This window comes from Sinocyclocheilus anshuiensis, unplaced genomic scaffold (genome assembly GCF_001515605.1).
Source record: "Sinocyclocheilus anshuiensis isolate Anshui unplaced genomic scaffold, SAMN03320099.WGS_v1.1 scaffold1139, whole genome shotgun sequence".
Classification (NCBI taxonomy): domain Eukaryota; kingdom Metazoa; phylum Chordata; class Actinopteri; order Cypriniformes; family Cyprinidae; genus Sinocyclocheilus; species Sinocyclocheilus anshuiensis.
In genome coordinates this window covers 9,962-27,310 of record NW_015547684.1, presented here as the reverse complement: position 1 = coordinate 27,310, position 17,349 = coordinate 9,962, and the positions used below count along the sequence as shown (strand labels likewise).

At 34.0% G+C, this 17,349-nt stretch overlaps 2 protein-coding genes across 2 annotated transcripts in view; one reads left to right on the top strand and one right to left on the bottom strand.

Annotated features, from left to right (window-relative positions):
- ccdc33 (coiled-coil domain containing 33) overlaps positions 1 to 6,090 on the top strand; it is a 10,876-nt gene extending 4,786 nt beyond the window's left edge. The window contains exons 4-11 of the mRNA XM_016505747.1: positions 609 to 795; positions 2,914 to 3,002; positions 3,396 to 3,527; positions 4,424 to 4,517; positions 4,776 to 4,900; positions 4,984 to 5,073; positions 5,425 to 5,541; positions 6,028 to 6,090. Coding sequence (XP_016361233.1) covers positions 609 to 795; positions 2,914 to 3,002; positions 3,396 to 3,527; positions 4,424 to 4,517; positions 4,776 to 4,900; positions 4,984 to 5,073; positions 5,425 to 5,541; positions 6,028 to 6,090 — 897 coding nt within the window. The remainder of the gene's footprint in view (positions 1 to 608; positions 796 to 2,913; positions 3,003 to 3,395; positions 3,528 to 4,423; positions 4,518 to 4,775; positions 4,901 to 4,983; positions 5,074 to 5,424; positions 5,542 to 6,027) is intronic.
- A 4,997-nt stretch (positions 6,091 to 11,087) lies between these two features.
- The window catches only part of LOC107703186 (cholesterol side-chain cleavage enzyme, mitochondrial), a 10,705-nt gene continuing 4,443 nt past the window's right edge, over positions 11,088 to 17,349 (bottom strand). Inside the window, exons 2-9 of the mRNA XM_016505746.1 lie at positions 16,214 to 16,369; positions 15,940 to 16,139; positions 14,417 to 14,620; positions 14,165 to 14,325; positions 12,816 to 12,982; positions 11,644 to 11,722; positions 11,365 to 11,556; positions 11,088 to 11,266 (exon numbers count right to left, since the gene is read on the bottom strand). Coding sequence (XP_016361232.1) covers positions 11,144 to 11,266; positions 11,365 to 11,556; positions 11,644 to 11,722; positions 12,816 to 12,982; positions 14,165 to 14,325; positions 14,417 to 14,620; positions 15,940 to 16,139; positions 16,214 to 16,369 — 1,282 coding nt within the window. The 3' untranslated portion in view covers positions 11,088 to 11,143. The remainder of the gene's footprint in view (positions 11,267 to 11,364; positions 11,557 to 11,643; positions 11,723 to 12,815; positions 12,983 to 14,164; positions 14,326 to 14,416; positions 14,621 to 15,939; positions 16,140 to 16,213; positions 16,370 to 17,349) is intronic.

Genomic DNA, 17,349 nt, shown 5'->3' with positions numbered 1-17,349 from the left:
ATATATATATATATATATATATATGTGTGTGTGTGTATATACAGTATATATATATATGTGTGTGTATATATATATATATATGGCGATAATACCGCATACCGCGTGCTATTGAGCCACTCAAAATTACCGCAAGGGAAATTCCCTCACCGAATAATAATTAATTCCCTTACAAATTTAAGTAGTCAAGTTATCTACATATATATATAATTTTTATTTTTTTTGCAGACCCTTAGCACCACTTGTGGCCCTTCATTAATGAATCTTGAGTATAAATGCTTTCAAACATTGTCAGTATGAATTAATAATTGATGATGATTACAAAATCTATTGTTCTAATCTTTATAAAAATCAATGTTAGGATAAACACCAAATTACAAGATAGTACAATGGTATTCTTTTATCCATCTTGGAGTACAAAACTGAAAAAAAACAACAAAAAACTGTGGTATATACCAAAGTACCATGCTACCTCCATCTGATACCATCATATTTTCTAGGGCTTGGTTTGTATATAGCCTACTTATAGGAATCTCCTAAATGGAAAGTAATTGAAATCTATATTTGCAGGTCATATTGTATGTACAAATCCATTTTTATTTCTCCTGCAGGAGCTGGACTACCGTGCGGCGATGCATAAGATGGCGGATGACATCCTGGCCCTGCGCTCTCAGGTGAGCGCGCTGGAGTCGGAGAACAGTCAGCTGCGGCGGCATCTGTCTCTGCATCAGGACCTCACCCTGCTGGACGACACCGACACTGACGTCATGACCAAGAGCGAGATTGCTGACCGGATCGGTATAATTCCTCCCACTATAATCTCATTTAAGCATATAAAGATTAGTCAAGGCATTGTTCTAATCCGTATACACCACAGCAGTTAACCTTAGTGGATTACAGGTAATGCTGCCATTTCTTCAGCCCGTTTAGTAAACCTTTACCACCACCAATATTAACTCGCTGGCATTTTTTTCTTTACATAATCATCCCAGATTTCTATCGTAATATTATCATTCTGACATAATTTATTAGATTTTTAAATTTTCAAACTTTCCGCCACAATGCTAGCAAGTTCCTAGCACAAACTAATAAACCTACTCTGAATATTAATATTTAAAAAATAAGTATTAATAATAATTGGCTTAGCAAACACTGCTAAGGTTTGCAGTATTATTCATGTATCACAGACTAACAAATAACACCCTGAGTACTCAACGGTAAGTATTAGCAATAGTTAGCTTGTTTAGGAAACACTGCTAAGGTGCTTTGTTTTTTAGCGAATAATTTGAGGTATCATTCATGTCTGTAACACAACTAACAAATGATGCTCTGAAGATCAGTACTAAGGCCTGATGGTAAGTATTAGCAATAGTCATTGCTTAGCAAAAGTTAGGGTTAGTGGTTTTTAGCGCATGATTTGAGGTGCGTAGCACAAACAAACAAATTACGCTCGGAAGATTAATGATAATGTTAAATATTATCAATAGTAGCTTACTTGGCAATCTTAGCTAAGGTGTTAATGATTTTTAGTGTGTGAGGTTTTTTATGTCTGCAGCATGAATGTAGAAATTACAAACTGAAGGTTAATACTTAACTGTAAATATTAGCAATAGTTAGCTTAGCAAACTCTGCTAAGATATTTTTGGTATCATTCATGTCTATAGGACAAGCTAACAAACTACACTCTAAAGATTAATACTTAATGGTAAGTATTAGCAAAAGTATTACCTGCTGAAAAAAAACAGCCTATGATGGTTGGCTGGTTTTAGCTGGTCATCCAGCCTGGTCTAGGCTGGTCAGCAGGCTGGTTTTAGAGGGGTTTTGGCCACTTCCTTAGCTGGTCAGGCTGGGAGACCAGCTGGAACAACTAGCTAAAACCAGCCTGGCCAGGAGACCAGCTAAAACCAGCTACTTCCATCTTAAACCAGCTAAAACCAGCCAACCAGCTTAGGCTTTAGCAAAAGTTAACTTAGCAAATTCAGCTAAGGTGTTCTGAGCGGGTTTTAGCACATGATTTGAAGTATCATTAGTTTCCTTAGCACAAGTTACGCTCTGATTAGTTCTTAATAGTATTAGAAATAGAAATAGCTTAGCAGACACCACTGATGTGTTCACTAAGGTGCTCTGAATTTTTAACACATGATTTTGTGTATTATTCATGTCGGTATTACAAGCTAAAAAAATACGTGCCAAACATTGCTACGTAAAAGTACATATAAGCAGTAGTTAGCTCGCTTGGAACACCACTGTTTCTCATACTGATATTATGGATGTACATTTGTACATGCAGAAAGAATTAAAGGCCATCAGACAAAAGTTTTGCTCACTTTGGGAAGTATCACATTCCAGATGTTACTAGTTGTGAGCGTGATGTCCTCACTGAGCCGTGCTGAGAATTGATAAGACTTCTCATTTAGCTAAGGGAATCTGATAAGCACTTACTGCCTTATCTGCTGAAGGACAGTTTGCGTCCCTCACACACTCACACACACAAACATAAGGCTCCGCTTAAAGGACACGTCAAAGACCTTTGAGGCCTTCAAAGCAAATGCAGGCCTTCATTTTCTCTCTATGGCGAATGCACTGCTTGGCTTTCAGGGGTTTAGATAATGTCGGGAATGTTTTCTCCAAAAATAGCTGCACAGTGTCACGGTCACACTATTGGTTGGTGTTTTTGCAGTCTTCAGAAAGCTTTTAAAACAGATTTTGACTGTAAGCTGAGCTCAGAATTTGTCCCTCATCTTTTATATTAACTTATAAAACAGATAGTTCCGGTCCTTGATTCTGATTCTGAACCAGCAAACAATAAAAACTATATATATATCGTAAATATATATTTTTTATTTTATAATAAATGTGTTTTTATTGTTTGCTGGTTCAAAGCACTCATTAATTTTCTATGGCACTTTTTTACAGCTTCTCTGAAGTTCAAGCTGTCCAGTGAAAGCAGCAAAGCAGCCGCCCAGAAGGACAGAATCCAACAGCTTCAAAACGAGCTCATCAGGGTGGGTCAATCCAGGCCGCTTTTCCCTCAGATCATTAAAAGTTTTTAATAACAGCAGCAGCAGTGCTCAGAGACCATGTGTTTCCTTTTTGAAGCTCAAGGGGTCCATTGACTGGCATGCATTTGTGATGTTTGCTGGCAGTAAGGAAATGCTGTATCAAATGCATTAATGGTTTCCTCCCAAGATCATTGATTGGATCAGATCATTGAATTTGTCTCCAGACCGCATGGCATATTGCTTGTTGCATTTGATACAAAGCTGAAAAATACACAAGGCAATCATGAGTCTCAATAGACGCCTGGCAATTGAGTTGCATTGAGTTGAGTTGCACCCACTGCATGAACTCGTTAGGCCTGTGTGCAGAGTTTTAGCTCTTTACTTGAATTATTGCAGAAGAACGATATTGAGAAAGAGTTTGTCCAGCTGCAAAGAGCACATCAACAGCAGCAGGCTGTGCTAAAGAAATATCAGGTCCGGAGTGGTAAAATATCTGCACTGGAGGATACAGTTCGCCAACAGGAAAAGGTATTTAGCTGTACTGTACAACATGTTGTTGTTGTTTATTTTTATTTGGACTACTAAACAATCAAGCCATGAATACACTTCTCTTTGTTTGAGCGTCCCGATTAGAGGAACCAATTTCATGAGTTTGGGAAAAAAGAATAATTCACCCCAAAATATAATATTCTGTCATTCCAATGTAATTCCATTATTTTTGGATTATTTATATTTAGTAATTTTTGAATTCAACTTTATATATTCAGTTTTAATTTTAGTTTTGGTCATTTTGTTATGTGCTTTTCAGTTTTTAATGTTTCTGTATTTCAGTTTTAGTAATTTTAGAACTTAGTTAGAACTTTAGTTAGTTGCCAAGGAAACATTTCATATATATTTTGCAATATATAAATTTTTTCATCCAATATTTCTATTTTATTTTATTTCTATTTATTTATTATATTTATTTTAATAGTTTTAGTTTAGAACACTGCATTCCAAAACCTTTATGATGTTCTAAAAAATAGATGTATGCTTTATGAAATATAAAGAAGATATTTTGAAGAATGTCTCAGCTGCTTTTCTTCATATAATGAAAGTCAATGGGGTCCAAAATATTCTAACTCTTAAAAACCAAACAGGTAGCATGAAATTAATCCATGCAACTCAAGTGGTTTGATCCATGTCCTCTGAAGCTATATGACAGCTTTCAGTAAAAAACAAAAAAACAAAAAAAAAAAATACATTTAATAAAATTAATTATTTTTCACTAACTACATTTACTTCTGCTTTGCTCACTTATGTTCATGAAAAAAATCTTGCATGTGCTTGATTACTTAAAGGAATGGTTGTTTGAACTATTCCTTTACATATCTAGCAAGTATCTTATATATAATGTGTTGTATTTGTTTTAATTTACTGAGCAGGTCATTGAGAAGATGGAGAAAATATTGGATGCAAAACTGAAGGAAAGAAATAAAGAGAATTCAGAAAAGAAAAAATTAGCCGTGAAACATAAAGGTGAGTGTCTTCACACCTACTTTTGGTGAAACCATATGAACTCAATTTCAGCTTTAATTAATTAGTCAGAGTCATGACTTAGTGGTTGTGGTGCTCATCCTGGAAATTTGGGTTTGATTCTGGCCTGCAACATGCCCTAATTACATTTCTACTCTCTCTTTCCGTAATTTTTTGTCCTCTTTCTACTCTATTTATTAATACAAATTGTCAAAAGCACAACAAATGACTGATATGTAAACGTGCCATGTATGTATGTAGATGCAGAGGAGCTCAAGAGGAGAGAGATCGAGTCTGTGCTGGTGGCAGAAAACTCTCGACTCAGAGAAGAGCTGCAAAGACTGCGTAATCTCCCACCACCTGTTATCATTCAGCAGCCTGTGCAGGTAAACCTGAGACCACCACTAGTTACACCTCAAATATGCTGCATGAACAACACTCTTTATTTTATTACTGCTTCTGATGTCAGACCCATCAGCCTTTCTCAGACAGTGAGAAGCTGGAGTTATTGACACAGCTGGCGAGAGCCGAGGGTCGAATCCAGACACTGGAACAACAGGTTTGAACTTTAATGCTGTCAGAAGACATTTCACTTCATTATGGGTCAGGGCTGTGGTGCAGTGGTTGATGGAAGCACTCTTGACACGTTGAGCTGTGGTGCTCATGTTGGTGATCAACGTTCAAGTCTGACCAGTGATTTTTCCCATTTGTACTTTCTTTTCCCAATAATTCCCATACATCACTTCATTTTTTTAAAAAGAGGTAAAAAATTACACTAGCTCCCTTTTAAAACAAATTCAAGTAAAGTTATCATTGTGTTCCAGTGTAGCTCCACAGAATGTCTGTATAAGACCCTCCAGTCAACACAATAAATTATAATAAATCATGTTTTTGTGTACATCTGATGCAGCTGAAAGAAAACTCCAGACAGTGGGGGAAAGAGAAACAAGAGATGTTGACCAGACTCAGTGAATATGAACATGGGTTCGCTCGAACATCAACCATGGTTCTTCATGATCTTCCTGTGGTGAGTATGATTGCTGTGTGCATTTGAAAGTTTAATTATTATTATTATTATTATTGATTGTTTGACCAAGGAATATACATGGCACAAGTTAATTGGCCTGATTGTCTGCTTCTGCATCCAATGATCGTCCTTTCTTAACATTTAATTTTCATGTTGTTCATTGTAAGCTCGTCCTGTAACACTAGCAGTGTTCCTCTGAAACCCTCCACCTCCCCAGCACCACCTGTCTAGATCTGCTACTGGATTTATGTATGTCTATTCACAGCAGTAAATCTAACTTGCTCACAGCAACATGTCTATGTATCTACCAGCTGTAACAAGTCTATACTTGCATGTGTAGCAGATCTAGTCAGCCAAGGATAAATAAATTAACATTATCACGTCCATTAACATGCTACAGCTGTTCCAAGAGTTGTCACGATTGAAATATACTATGCTAATGTCTATTCATCTATTCAAGAAGTCATCCTTTTTATTTCCTAACAGAAAAGTCTGACTGATTCTGTATTGGGACGTACTCGACACAGGCAACTGGAACCTCTTAAGTGACCACATCCCATCAGTGTTGGTAAATTACATTTATAGTAATGTCATTTTTATTTTATTAATTCAAAACACTGCAGAATATTTTTGTAAGTCATTTTTATATTATATATATATTAGGGGTGGGGTAAAAAATCGATTTACATTTGAAAAATCGATTTACATTACCTTTGATTTATGCAGCCAATTCACTTCTTTCTCTGTGATATTAAACGACGGAAAAGTGACTCTTCCAAAAGAGCACTTGCGATTTATCGAGAGAAGAAAACCATCTCAATTGTTCCGGAGAACGATCAGTTATTTAGCCATCACTCTTCTTTTGGAGAGCGACGTTCATCAAAATCCAGGACTTGATTTTAATAAAGACGATGCACGGCTTTTTGGAGTTAACAGACTACAAGGTACTTGCAAACTGCGTGCACACAACGAGACAAAGGATTTTAATCTGTTTAAAACAGCAAATCATGAGAAACTTTTATGGGATTCGCGTTCAAAGCCCAAAGGATTACGTATTGGACATTTAAACATCAGAAGCGTTGCCTCAAAAACTGAATAACTGGAACAGCTACTTACAAATTCGAACTTTGATTTGCTTTGCTTGTCAGAAACGTGGCTGACAGAATCATCACCAAACACTGCATATCTGGTCCCGGGATATAAAGTCTTCAGAAAGGATCGAAAATTTGGAAAAGGTGGTGGACTGCTTATGTACGTGAAGGACTGCATTAAATGTAAGGAAACTGAATTCAATACTTTAGTGGATATAGAATATATTGCTGTAACAATTGTTTTATCTCCATGTATGTATTTTCTATGATCATCTGAGAAATCTTTTGAAGGGGTTTGATCGAAATAAAGAGTTAATTTTGGTTGGAGACTGTAATATAAATTGGAATGAGAAGTCAAATAGGAAAAAGCTTCAGGAGATAGTAAGTCATTTTGACCTCATACAGTTAATCCAGGGCCCTACTAGAATCACCTCATCATCTGAAACTCAAATTGATTTAATATTTAGCAACAAACCAGAAAGAATAACTATATTGAATAAAGTCAATAAATTTATTAACAGGGCTATCAGATCATAATCTTATGTTAGTGGTAAGAAAATGAACAAAACACAGGTTTTTATATCAACAAGAAAAAGAAAATGTTCTAAATATTATACCAAAAAGACTTAAAAACAAATCTGAAGAGGAATTTAAAAAACTAGATTGGAATGAGATTCTGTCTACAGATAATTTAGAAGCTGCCTCTGAATGTTTAATGGTAACAATTAATAAGATTAAGGGTGAATTTAGTAAAAATGTCACTTTTTCTAGAAAGAAGCAGAATTTGCCTTGGCTAAATGAACAATTATGGAAGTTAATGAAACAGAGGGACCATGCTTTAAAAATAGCGCTTAAATCAGAGTTAGCTCATGATAGAAGGACATTTCAGCACTTACGTAATAACGTTGTAAAGGAATTGAGAAAATCGAAAGCAACATTTTTTATTGATTTATAAATGATGCAAAGGGGAATAGTAGAGAAGTATGGGAGAACATCAATAGAGTACGAAAGAAAAATAATAAAAACGATAAAGGTATTGAATTACAGGTTCATGGAAGTTTAATTCAAGATAAGCATCAAATTTTTAGTGTATTTAATAATTTTTTTTTATAGACTCAGTTCAAGATTTAACAGGGATTTGGTGTGAGAAGTAAGGATATTATATGACCAAATCATGATCTTACTGTTTTTTATATTTCTGAAGTATCTGAGTCCTATATAATAAAAATGTTAAGCCAGCTTAAGAGTTCTAGGGCCAAAGATGTTTTTGATTGTGACTCTGTATTTGTTAAAAAGTATGCAAATGTTCTTAGTGCACCTATAACTCATCTGGTTAATTTGTCAATAAAACAATGTCATTTTCCAAGTGCCTGGAAGTCAGCAGTAATAGCACCTATATTTAAGACTGGTGATCCTGCTAATGTAATTAACTATAGACCTATCAGTATTCTACCAGTTGTTTCTAAAGTAATTGAAAAGGTCGTTTGTAATCAGTTAGTAGAGCATTTAAATCTTGGTCATTTTCCATTACATCGTATGCAGTTTGGATTTAGGGTACATCACTCTACGGAGACAGCAAACTGTTATTTTGTTGAACAAATTAAATCCAGTCTTGATAGGGGAGGTGTTGTTGGTGCTGTCTTCCTTGATTTTAAAAAGGCTTTTGATACCGTTAATCATAATGTTCTTTTATCTAAATTATCAATGTTTAATTTTTCTATTAATACATTAACATGGATGGAGTCATACTTAAATTTAAGAAAACAATGTACACAAATGAATGATGCATGCTCACCATTTCTTGACTGTAATATTGGAGTCCCACAGGGGTCGATTCTTGGACCAATTTTGTTCAGCTTATATATTAATGATCTGCCTACAGTTTGTCCAGAGGTCCAGGTTCAGATGTATGCAGATGATACAGTTGTTTATACTTATGCTAAGACAAAAGAACAAGCTGCTATCAAACTTACTGCTGCATTGAACAAAGTCTCAGATTGGCTATGTCATTCTTGCCTTACTCTTAATGTGAGTAAAACTGTAGGGATGTTTTTTTCAATCAAGAAAGTTGATGAGCGTTGTTCAGATTTTTTAGTTAAAGGAGAGGTAATAAATATTGTTGAGCATTTTAAATATTTAGGTATGATTATGGATTCTAACTTAAATTTTAAAAAACATATTAAAAAGGTCTCTAAAAGTACTAGAGCAAGCTTGATGATCTTCAGGAATATTAGGCACCAATTACCTGTGGCTGCTGCTAAACTCTTTATGCATACAGTGATCCTCCCTCATTTATCTTACTGTGCTACAAGTTGGTCTCATACAAGCATAACTATGTTAAAACCATTATATACTATTTATAAACAAGCTGTGAAAATCTTAGCTAAAAAGCCAAGGAGTTATCATCACTGCAATATTACAAAAAATTATAAATTATTGATGTTTGACAATTTTTTATTATTTGCTGATGTGTGTTTGATGTACAAACTATTTCATGATCTTGCACCACCACCTCTTAAACAATGTGTGACTTTCTGTAAGGACAATATCAGGCAGACTAGGTCATCAGTTAGACTGTTCAACTAAATTTAACAAAAAATTAGTTTTTGGACAATCAGCTTTTTCAGTTAGAGCAGCAGAAAGATGGAATTTAATACCTGTTTATATTGGAGAGTGTACAACATTTAGTATTTTTAAAACTACGCTTAAAGTATGACTTAAGGAAAATCAAATATGTGATCATTGACTTGGCTTTGTAATTTAATGTAGTATGATGTGATATTGTATGTGTTGTATGTATTGTATTGTTTGTGACTTAATATTGTAATTTTTAACAACATCCTGCCCAGGGACTGCAGATGCAAATTAGCTTTATAGCTAACGCTGGCACAACACTGTTGTTGTGCTTTGTCCCTGTACAAATAAATAAAAAAAAAAAATGAAAAATTTGAATCGTGATTCAGTCTTCTAACAATTTGCATAGATTCTCAAATTTCAAAAAACGATTTTCTAGTTAATATAATAATAATAACATGATGTTGTCGGAAACAAAAAAGGCGGAACCCCACTGCGAGAGCGGTGTATTCGGAAAAGCACAGAAACGTACAACGCGTTCTACAGAGGCACTAAAGGGACATGGTTAGCTGCTTGCTAACGGTTGCCTTTTACATTAGAGCAGGCCTACATAAATAACTGAGATGACTGATGATTTGCAGATCCTGAGCGTAATCTTGTAAAATGTGTGGTAAATACTGCTGCTCTGTATTATGCACAGTACGTGTGATCGCGAAATCTCGAAAGTGAAAGTAAAAAGCGAGCATGCATTCAAATGTGATTTCAATGGCCTGCATGACTCCCTGATGCCCACAATTTATATACAGTATAATTACCCAACGATATACACTACCAGTCAAAAGTTTTTGAACAGTAAGGTTTGTCATGTTTTTTTTTTTAAATAATTCCCTTCTGCTTACCAAGCCTGCATTTATTTGATCCAAAATACAGTAAAAGCAGTAATATTGTGAAATATTGGTATTAAATAGAAAACAGTTATTTTAAATAGTACAAATATTTCAGAATTTTACTGTTTTTGCTGTACTTTGGATCAAAGAAATGCAGGCTTGGTGAGCAGGAGAGAATTCTTTTAAAAAATTGTACTGTTAAAAAACTTTTGACTGGTAGTGTAATTGCGAGAGAAAGCACTGAAATATATATTTTTTCCTCCAATCTCATATTTATTTCCTTTGGGGGTTCCATACTACACGTCATTTCCTTTCCGAACACGGTATTCGGATTCAGGCACACACCTAATGGGAAGTGTAAAATATTTTTTGATTTATTAGGAAGTTAATAGTTAATAGGAAACACTGATTACTTGAGTCAGGACTGCCCATACTATAGACTGGTGTGTTTTTGTATCAAAATACTGGTGCGTTTGATGTCCAGTGTGCACAAAAAAATTTGATGAAAAATTGTGAATCGTGATTAAAAATCGGAAAAATCATGAATCGATTTTTAATCAAAAACTTTCCCACCCTTAATGTAGAATATTTAGATGAATTAATTTGTTTTTATTTTGACTTTTAGTACCAGTCAATTTTGGAATAATAGAAAAGTCATCAAATCTTTGAAACAAATGAGTAGACTAGCCAAGAAAAATTTGTGTAAAAATTAAAATGAAAAGATTTTAGTCACAAAATATTTTAACTTTTTCATAATTCCCTCACCTTCATGTCCGTCCAAAATGTGCTATTCTTCTGTGGAAAAGCAGATACTGTGTTCCCAACATTCTTTAAAATATCTTCTATGTTTCAAAGAAGAAAAAACCCATACAGGTTTGAACTACATGAGGGCATGTAAACGATGACAGAATTTTCATTTTTGTGTGAACTGTCCCTTTAAGATCACGAGAAACATCAATTGAGTCCAAAAGTTTGACAGGCATTTCATGTCAGAGTTTAATTTTTTATTCATTCATTTATTTTATTATTCATTTCCTGTTTGCAGCTCTGCTATCTGCTGGTGTTCAGCGGTTTGATGGTGAGCATGATGGGCTTCTCGGGCAGCAGGATGAGCTCAAACGTGCTCCTGACCTCCACCTGCCTCTGCTTCTCAAACCTGAAGTTCTCCAGCATCTATAAAGATGACAAAATGACAATATAAAGATATTCCATGCAACGTTACTTTGCCAGTATAGAGGATGTGATGTCCCTCCCTTTAGACACCCACATACATGAATAAGGAAGAGCTGCATCTCGGTCTCGGCGATCCTGCGGCCCAGACACTGGCGTGGGCCGAAGCCGAAGCTCAGGTTCCTGAAGTAGTGGCTCTGGGATCGGACCCAGCGAGAGGGACGGTACTGCTCCGGGTGCGGGAAGATCCGGTGATCACGACCCATAGCGTAGAGACCCAGCTGAACTAAGGTCTGATCCACACAGACAGATCAACCCATGAAAACAGGTACATTGATAGTGGTATTTTCTCAGTATAGTATCCTCAAATTCACACTCACCCCAGCTGGAATGTGATAATTTTGAAGGACGATGTCTTCAGTGATGTATCTTTGTAGACTCACTGCTACAGGATGTAACCTTCAAAAGAGAGTTAATGATCTTAGATACCAGCTGCTAGTCATATTTTTTCTTTTATTCTGGGTGCTTCTTCAACTATGGGTACTTTTGGCCTTGTAAACTAATACAAAATTGTCTCTTACAATGTACTTTTTTATATGCTAGTTTATTTAATCTGTTTACATGAACTAGTTTGTCATTTAAATGAGTGTTTATATATCCTAAATACATGCAGTTATATAATATTTCAGACTTTTTAAATAATCTTAAGCATGCTCTCCAGTCTGACAATGTTTGTATCATTAGTAACTAAACTAGCTAACTGTTGATAAAGTCTAATTAGTTACAAAATTGTCAGTTGTGGTGAAATCGACAACATTGTATCTTGTGTAAAAAAATGACAATTTTAACATTGAATATTCAAAGGATTTATGATTGTCACTTTAAAAGTCTTCGTATTAAGTAAATAAAGATTATTCGAGTACGTTTTACAAGAAAATAATGTTTCACTCTTTCTACTTCAGCATTTCATGTTTAATTCAACATGTTACTTGCCATTTTCTGTAATTATTTGTGAAATGTACTAGAAGTTTCTGATTGAAAATTATTTCTGCACACATTTTTTTCAGTGCAGGAAAATGTGACACATTTGGGGGGGTTAGGATTCTTTGATAAATAGAACATTCCAAAGGACAGCATTTATTTGAATAGAAATGCATTTACATTTGTATTTAATGTATTCTTTCTGAATAGAAGTGTTCATTTATTTTAAAAGAAAAAAATCTTCCTGACTCCAGACTTTTAAACAGTATAGAGTTTATAATAAAAATGTTTCCAAGACCATTTTACCTTAAGAAAACAGAAAAATGTTGGCACACTTAAGCTACCAAAATACAAAAATTTAATAACACCTGTGTGAATAGTCTGTTATTATATTTAGGTGTGCCTGTTTTTTTCTGTTTTCAAAATATTTTTTGAGCACTCAGTTTTTCCAGTGATGTGCGTGCTTTTGTTTTGATTTTGTTTTTACTTTAACTTTGAAGAAAATGACAAAAGTTCAAATGTGTTTTAATAAAAATCAGTACCCATAGTTGAACAGAAAGTGTTCGTGTACCTCAGAGTTTCCTTCAAGGCTCCTTTAATCAGAGGAACCATCTTGAGCATCTGCACCACGTCTCCTTTAGAGGCGATACGAGCGGCTGAGATTTCGGCCCGGATCTCCTCCTGCAGGTCCGGATGTCGCGCCAATTCATAGAGCGTCCACAACAGTGAGATAGACGTCTGACGCACAAAAATATTTCAATTAAAGGGATAGTTCACAAAAAAATGAAAATTCTGTCATCATTCCAAAACTACACGTGTTTCTTTCTTCAGCTGAACACAGAAGATATTTTAAAGAATATTGGTAACCAAATAGTTAGCGGTAGCCATTGACTTACACTTGAGTTCAAAAGTTTACATCCCCCTTTCAGAATCTGCAAAATGTTCATTATTTTACCAAAATAAGAGAGATCATACAAAATGCATGTTGTTGTTTATTTAGTACTGATCTAAATGAGATATTTCACATAAAATATGTTTACAAACAGTCCACAAGAGAAAATAATAGTTGAATTTATAAAAATTACCCCGTTCAAAAGTTTACATCCCCTTGATTCTCAATACTGTGTTGTTACCTGAATGATCCACAGCTGTGTGTTTTGTTTAGTGATAGTTGTTCATGAGTCCCTTGTTTGTTCTGAACTGTTAAACTGCCTGCTGTTCTTCAGAAAAATCCCTCTTTTGTGTATTTGAACCCCTTCCAACAATGACTGTATGATTTTGAGATGCATCTTTTCAGACTGAGGACAACAGATGGACTCATGTGCAACTATTACAGAAGGTTCAAACACTCACTGATGATGATGGGGGTTTGTTCCACTTTTGAACAAAATGGAGATGTGTACATTTTTCTTATTTTGCCTAAATATCATATTTTTTTCATTTAGTACTGCCCTTCAGAGGCTACAGAAGATAGTTACATGTTTCCCAGAAGACAAAATAAGTTAAATTTACCCTGATCTTCAAATTCAAAATGTTTTCACCCCCCCCCACCTTCTGTGATAGTTGTGTATGAGTCCCTCAGTTGTCCTCAGTGTGAATCTCAAAATCAAAATACAATATAGTAAATATCTCATTCAGGTTAGTACTAAATAATTAATAACATATATTTTGTATGATCTCTCTTATTTTGGTAAAATAATGAACATTTTGCAGATCCTGAAAGGGGGATGTAAACTTTTGACCTCAAGTGTAAGTCAATGGCTACCGCTAACTATTTGGTTACCAATATTCTTCAAAATATCTTCTTATGTGTTCAGCTGAAGAATGAAATTCATACAGGTTTGGAATGACATGCGGGTGAGTGAATAGTGGCATTATTTGCGAATGGACTGTTCCTCTAGCCTTGATTATTTCTCGTACCGTGTCCACGCCGCCGGCCATCAGCTCTGTGATGCTGGCCTTTATGTCCTCGATGGACAGTTTGTCCAGCATTAGGAGGCTGGCCAGCACACCAGGGTACTTCTCACCAGTGTCTGGATTTTTGCTCAGCTGTCTGTAGATGCTCTGGATACATCGGTCAGCTTTGGAAAACCACATTGAGGGATGAGAAATCACTGGAAGTGTTTCCCGCCAAAAACCCCAGCATGCGTTTCATTAACAGTGTGGTGTTACCCTGGTTAAAGATGCCGTCCCAGGCCTCCACATGGTCCTTCCAGACTTTGGCCCCGGTGTGGCGGAGCAGGGCCGGCGGGAGGTACAGCATGGGAGAGGTGGTCTTAAACATCAGGGTGATGCAGTCGATGAAGTGCTGGGCGTCTGGATCAATGTAGTCCAACAGCAGACCCAAACGCTTGCCGTACAGCACATGACTCACCGCTGACAGAAACACACACACCAAATTTAGCAAATTCTGGTATAGAAATTTACGTACATTGTTTTTTTTTTTTTTAAATCCCCAATCTTCATCAGCAGTGTCATGTCATCAAATATATCTTAATTTCCCTAATGAATGATGATCTCCAGTAAAGTTTTATGCAAATCTCAAAGGCCAACATATTTCTTTAATATTTGAAAAAATATTGCTGTCTCAGATCATGAATTAGTTTATTAGGTATGGAAAATGCCTTTTTTAATTCCCTGTTATAGTGGAGAAGGAGAACTGACAAGTAACAGCTATTAAAATTTGCACAGTAAGCTGTTGCTGATTTAATGTAAATATTATTATATAATGTAAATATTATTTTGTAATTATTATTAAAATAGAATGTAGTAATTAATATATTTTACAAAATCCATGCATAAAATACATAAATTATATTATGTAATGCATAATGTCAATACGATATAATGCATTTTTACTATTATTGAATAATTATTATTAAAATGTAATAAATGTATTAGATATTAATTGAAATATTTTACAAAATGTGTGCATAAAAATACATGCATTCTATTATATAATGTAAATATTTTATAATTTATTTGTTTATATTATTGAATAATTATTAAAATGTAATAATAATGTAATAAATATAAAAATTTTAGATAGTAATTGAAATATTTTACAGAATGTATGCATAATACATACATTTTTCTATTATATAACGTATCATGTCAATATTATTTATTAAAACATTTAAAATACAAATTATAAAAACAGTAGATAATAGTTTATATATTTTACAAAATGTATGCATGAAAATATATAAATTATTAAATAAAAAAATATATATATATTATATAATGTGTAATGCAAATATTATATAATGTATTTTTAAATACTGAATAATTATTATTAAAATGTAATAATAACATAAGAATTAAAATATTATCATTTGATGCATTTTACAATGTATCAATTTATTTATTTATTAAAATGATAGTTATTTATAGACTTAAAAATGTATGCATAAAAGTACATAATAGTAAAATAAGTGTACAAAAATATATTTGCAATGTTTTATCATTTGTAAGTCATTTAGGATCAAATGTAAATGGAGTAACTATAAGGCTATGTATCATGTTATTAAGATTGCAAATAAAATTAATAAATTATATATTTATATAACTGATAGATACATCATGTTTGTATACACACACACACACACATATATATATATACGCTAGTCAATTTGTTGAATATTCAAAGGACGATTACAGACGATTTAAAATAAGAAAGTTGTCTGAAAGCTTACATTCCAGTGCAAACTTGAAGAGCTCATGGGACAGATCTGTGGTCCATTCGTTCTGTCCAGTCCTCTCGATCTTCTTATAGACACGTGCCACAAAGTCCTGACCGACCTCATCCAGCAGAGGCACAAAGTTCCCCTGCACCTTTGGAGAAATCACCTCCTTGTTCAGAACGATCCTGTTGGATTTCCAGTCCTCTCCATCTCTGCAGGAACAAATCAATATGTGTTACTGTTCCAGTAAGTGTGTTTCTAGCAGATATGGATAGACGGTGCATACTTGAGCAGGACGCCATATTTGCGGTTCCTGTAGTCTCTGTAGGAGGTCCACGCTTCCACCCTGAGTCTCTTGGGATAATGACCCTCAGCTTTGAACAGGACAGCAGCGTCTTCCGGCTTGATGATGTTCACACTCTCATAGGACCCAACCTTTTCCCTGTCCAGATTGATTGTACAGATACATTACAACCATAATCTATGTGTTTTTTTGTACAAGGGTCAGTGGCCTCACACTCTCTGTTATTATTATTATTATTATTAGTAGTAGTAGTAGTAGTATTTGTAAAATGTAAATAGAAAATTAAATGTAAATAAAAATAATTATATAGAAACATAAAATAAAATATATAAACGTATTCATTCTTAAGTTGTTTTAATATACTATTTAATTTAATTTCTACATTAAAAGTCTTTTTTCAATGTTTCTGCGGTGGTATAAAAATATATAGGTAAAAAGAGAAACATAGGCAAATTTGTTATTAATCAGCATGCAAATAACCATTTTGTTGTTATGTGACAAAATAAAATAAAAACATGGACTCCTGTTTTTAAATAATTATTTTTATAATTATATAAATATTTTTATATAATTAAAAATATAATTATTTTTTATAATAAAATACTAATAATTCTTATTATTTTAAATGTCAATGTTATTACTTTAAATGTATCTTAAAGGTGTTTTGTTCAGGTCAAATGGAATAATCTTTAGTACTTTTTATGTCATTAAACTCATTTTTACAGAATAAAATAACAAAAAAAATTCAATTAAAAAGATTGCAATTATTTTATCAATACAATTCTATTACCTTTCCAGTTGTCAGTGTTTAAAGGGGAAAATGTTATAAAATATTTTAGATAAAAAATAGAAACGGAACGTGTGTGAGTATTTACTTTTTTACTTCTATTAATTTTATTAATTTCTATAAATTTGTAGGCCTGGAAATCACACATACACACACACACACACACACACATAATAGCATATATTAAATGTTTACGACGGCGTTTTAGTGCCACGTTAAAAAAATAAAAAAAATCTAAGATTACGAGAATAAAGTCGTAATATTTCGAGAATAAAGTCGAAATACTACGAGAATATAGTCGAAATATTACGAGAATAAAGTCGAAATGTTT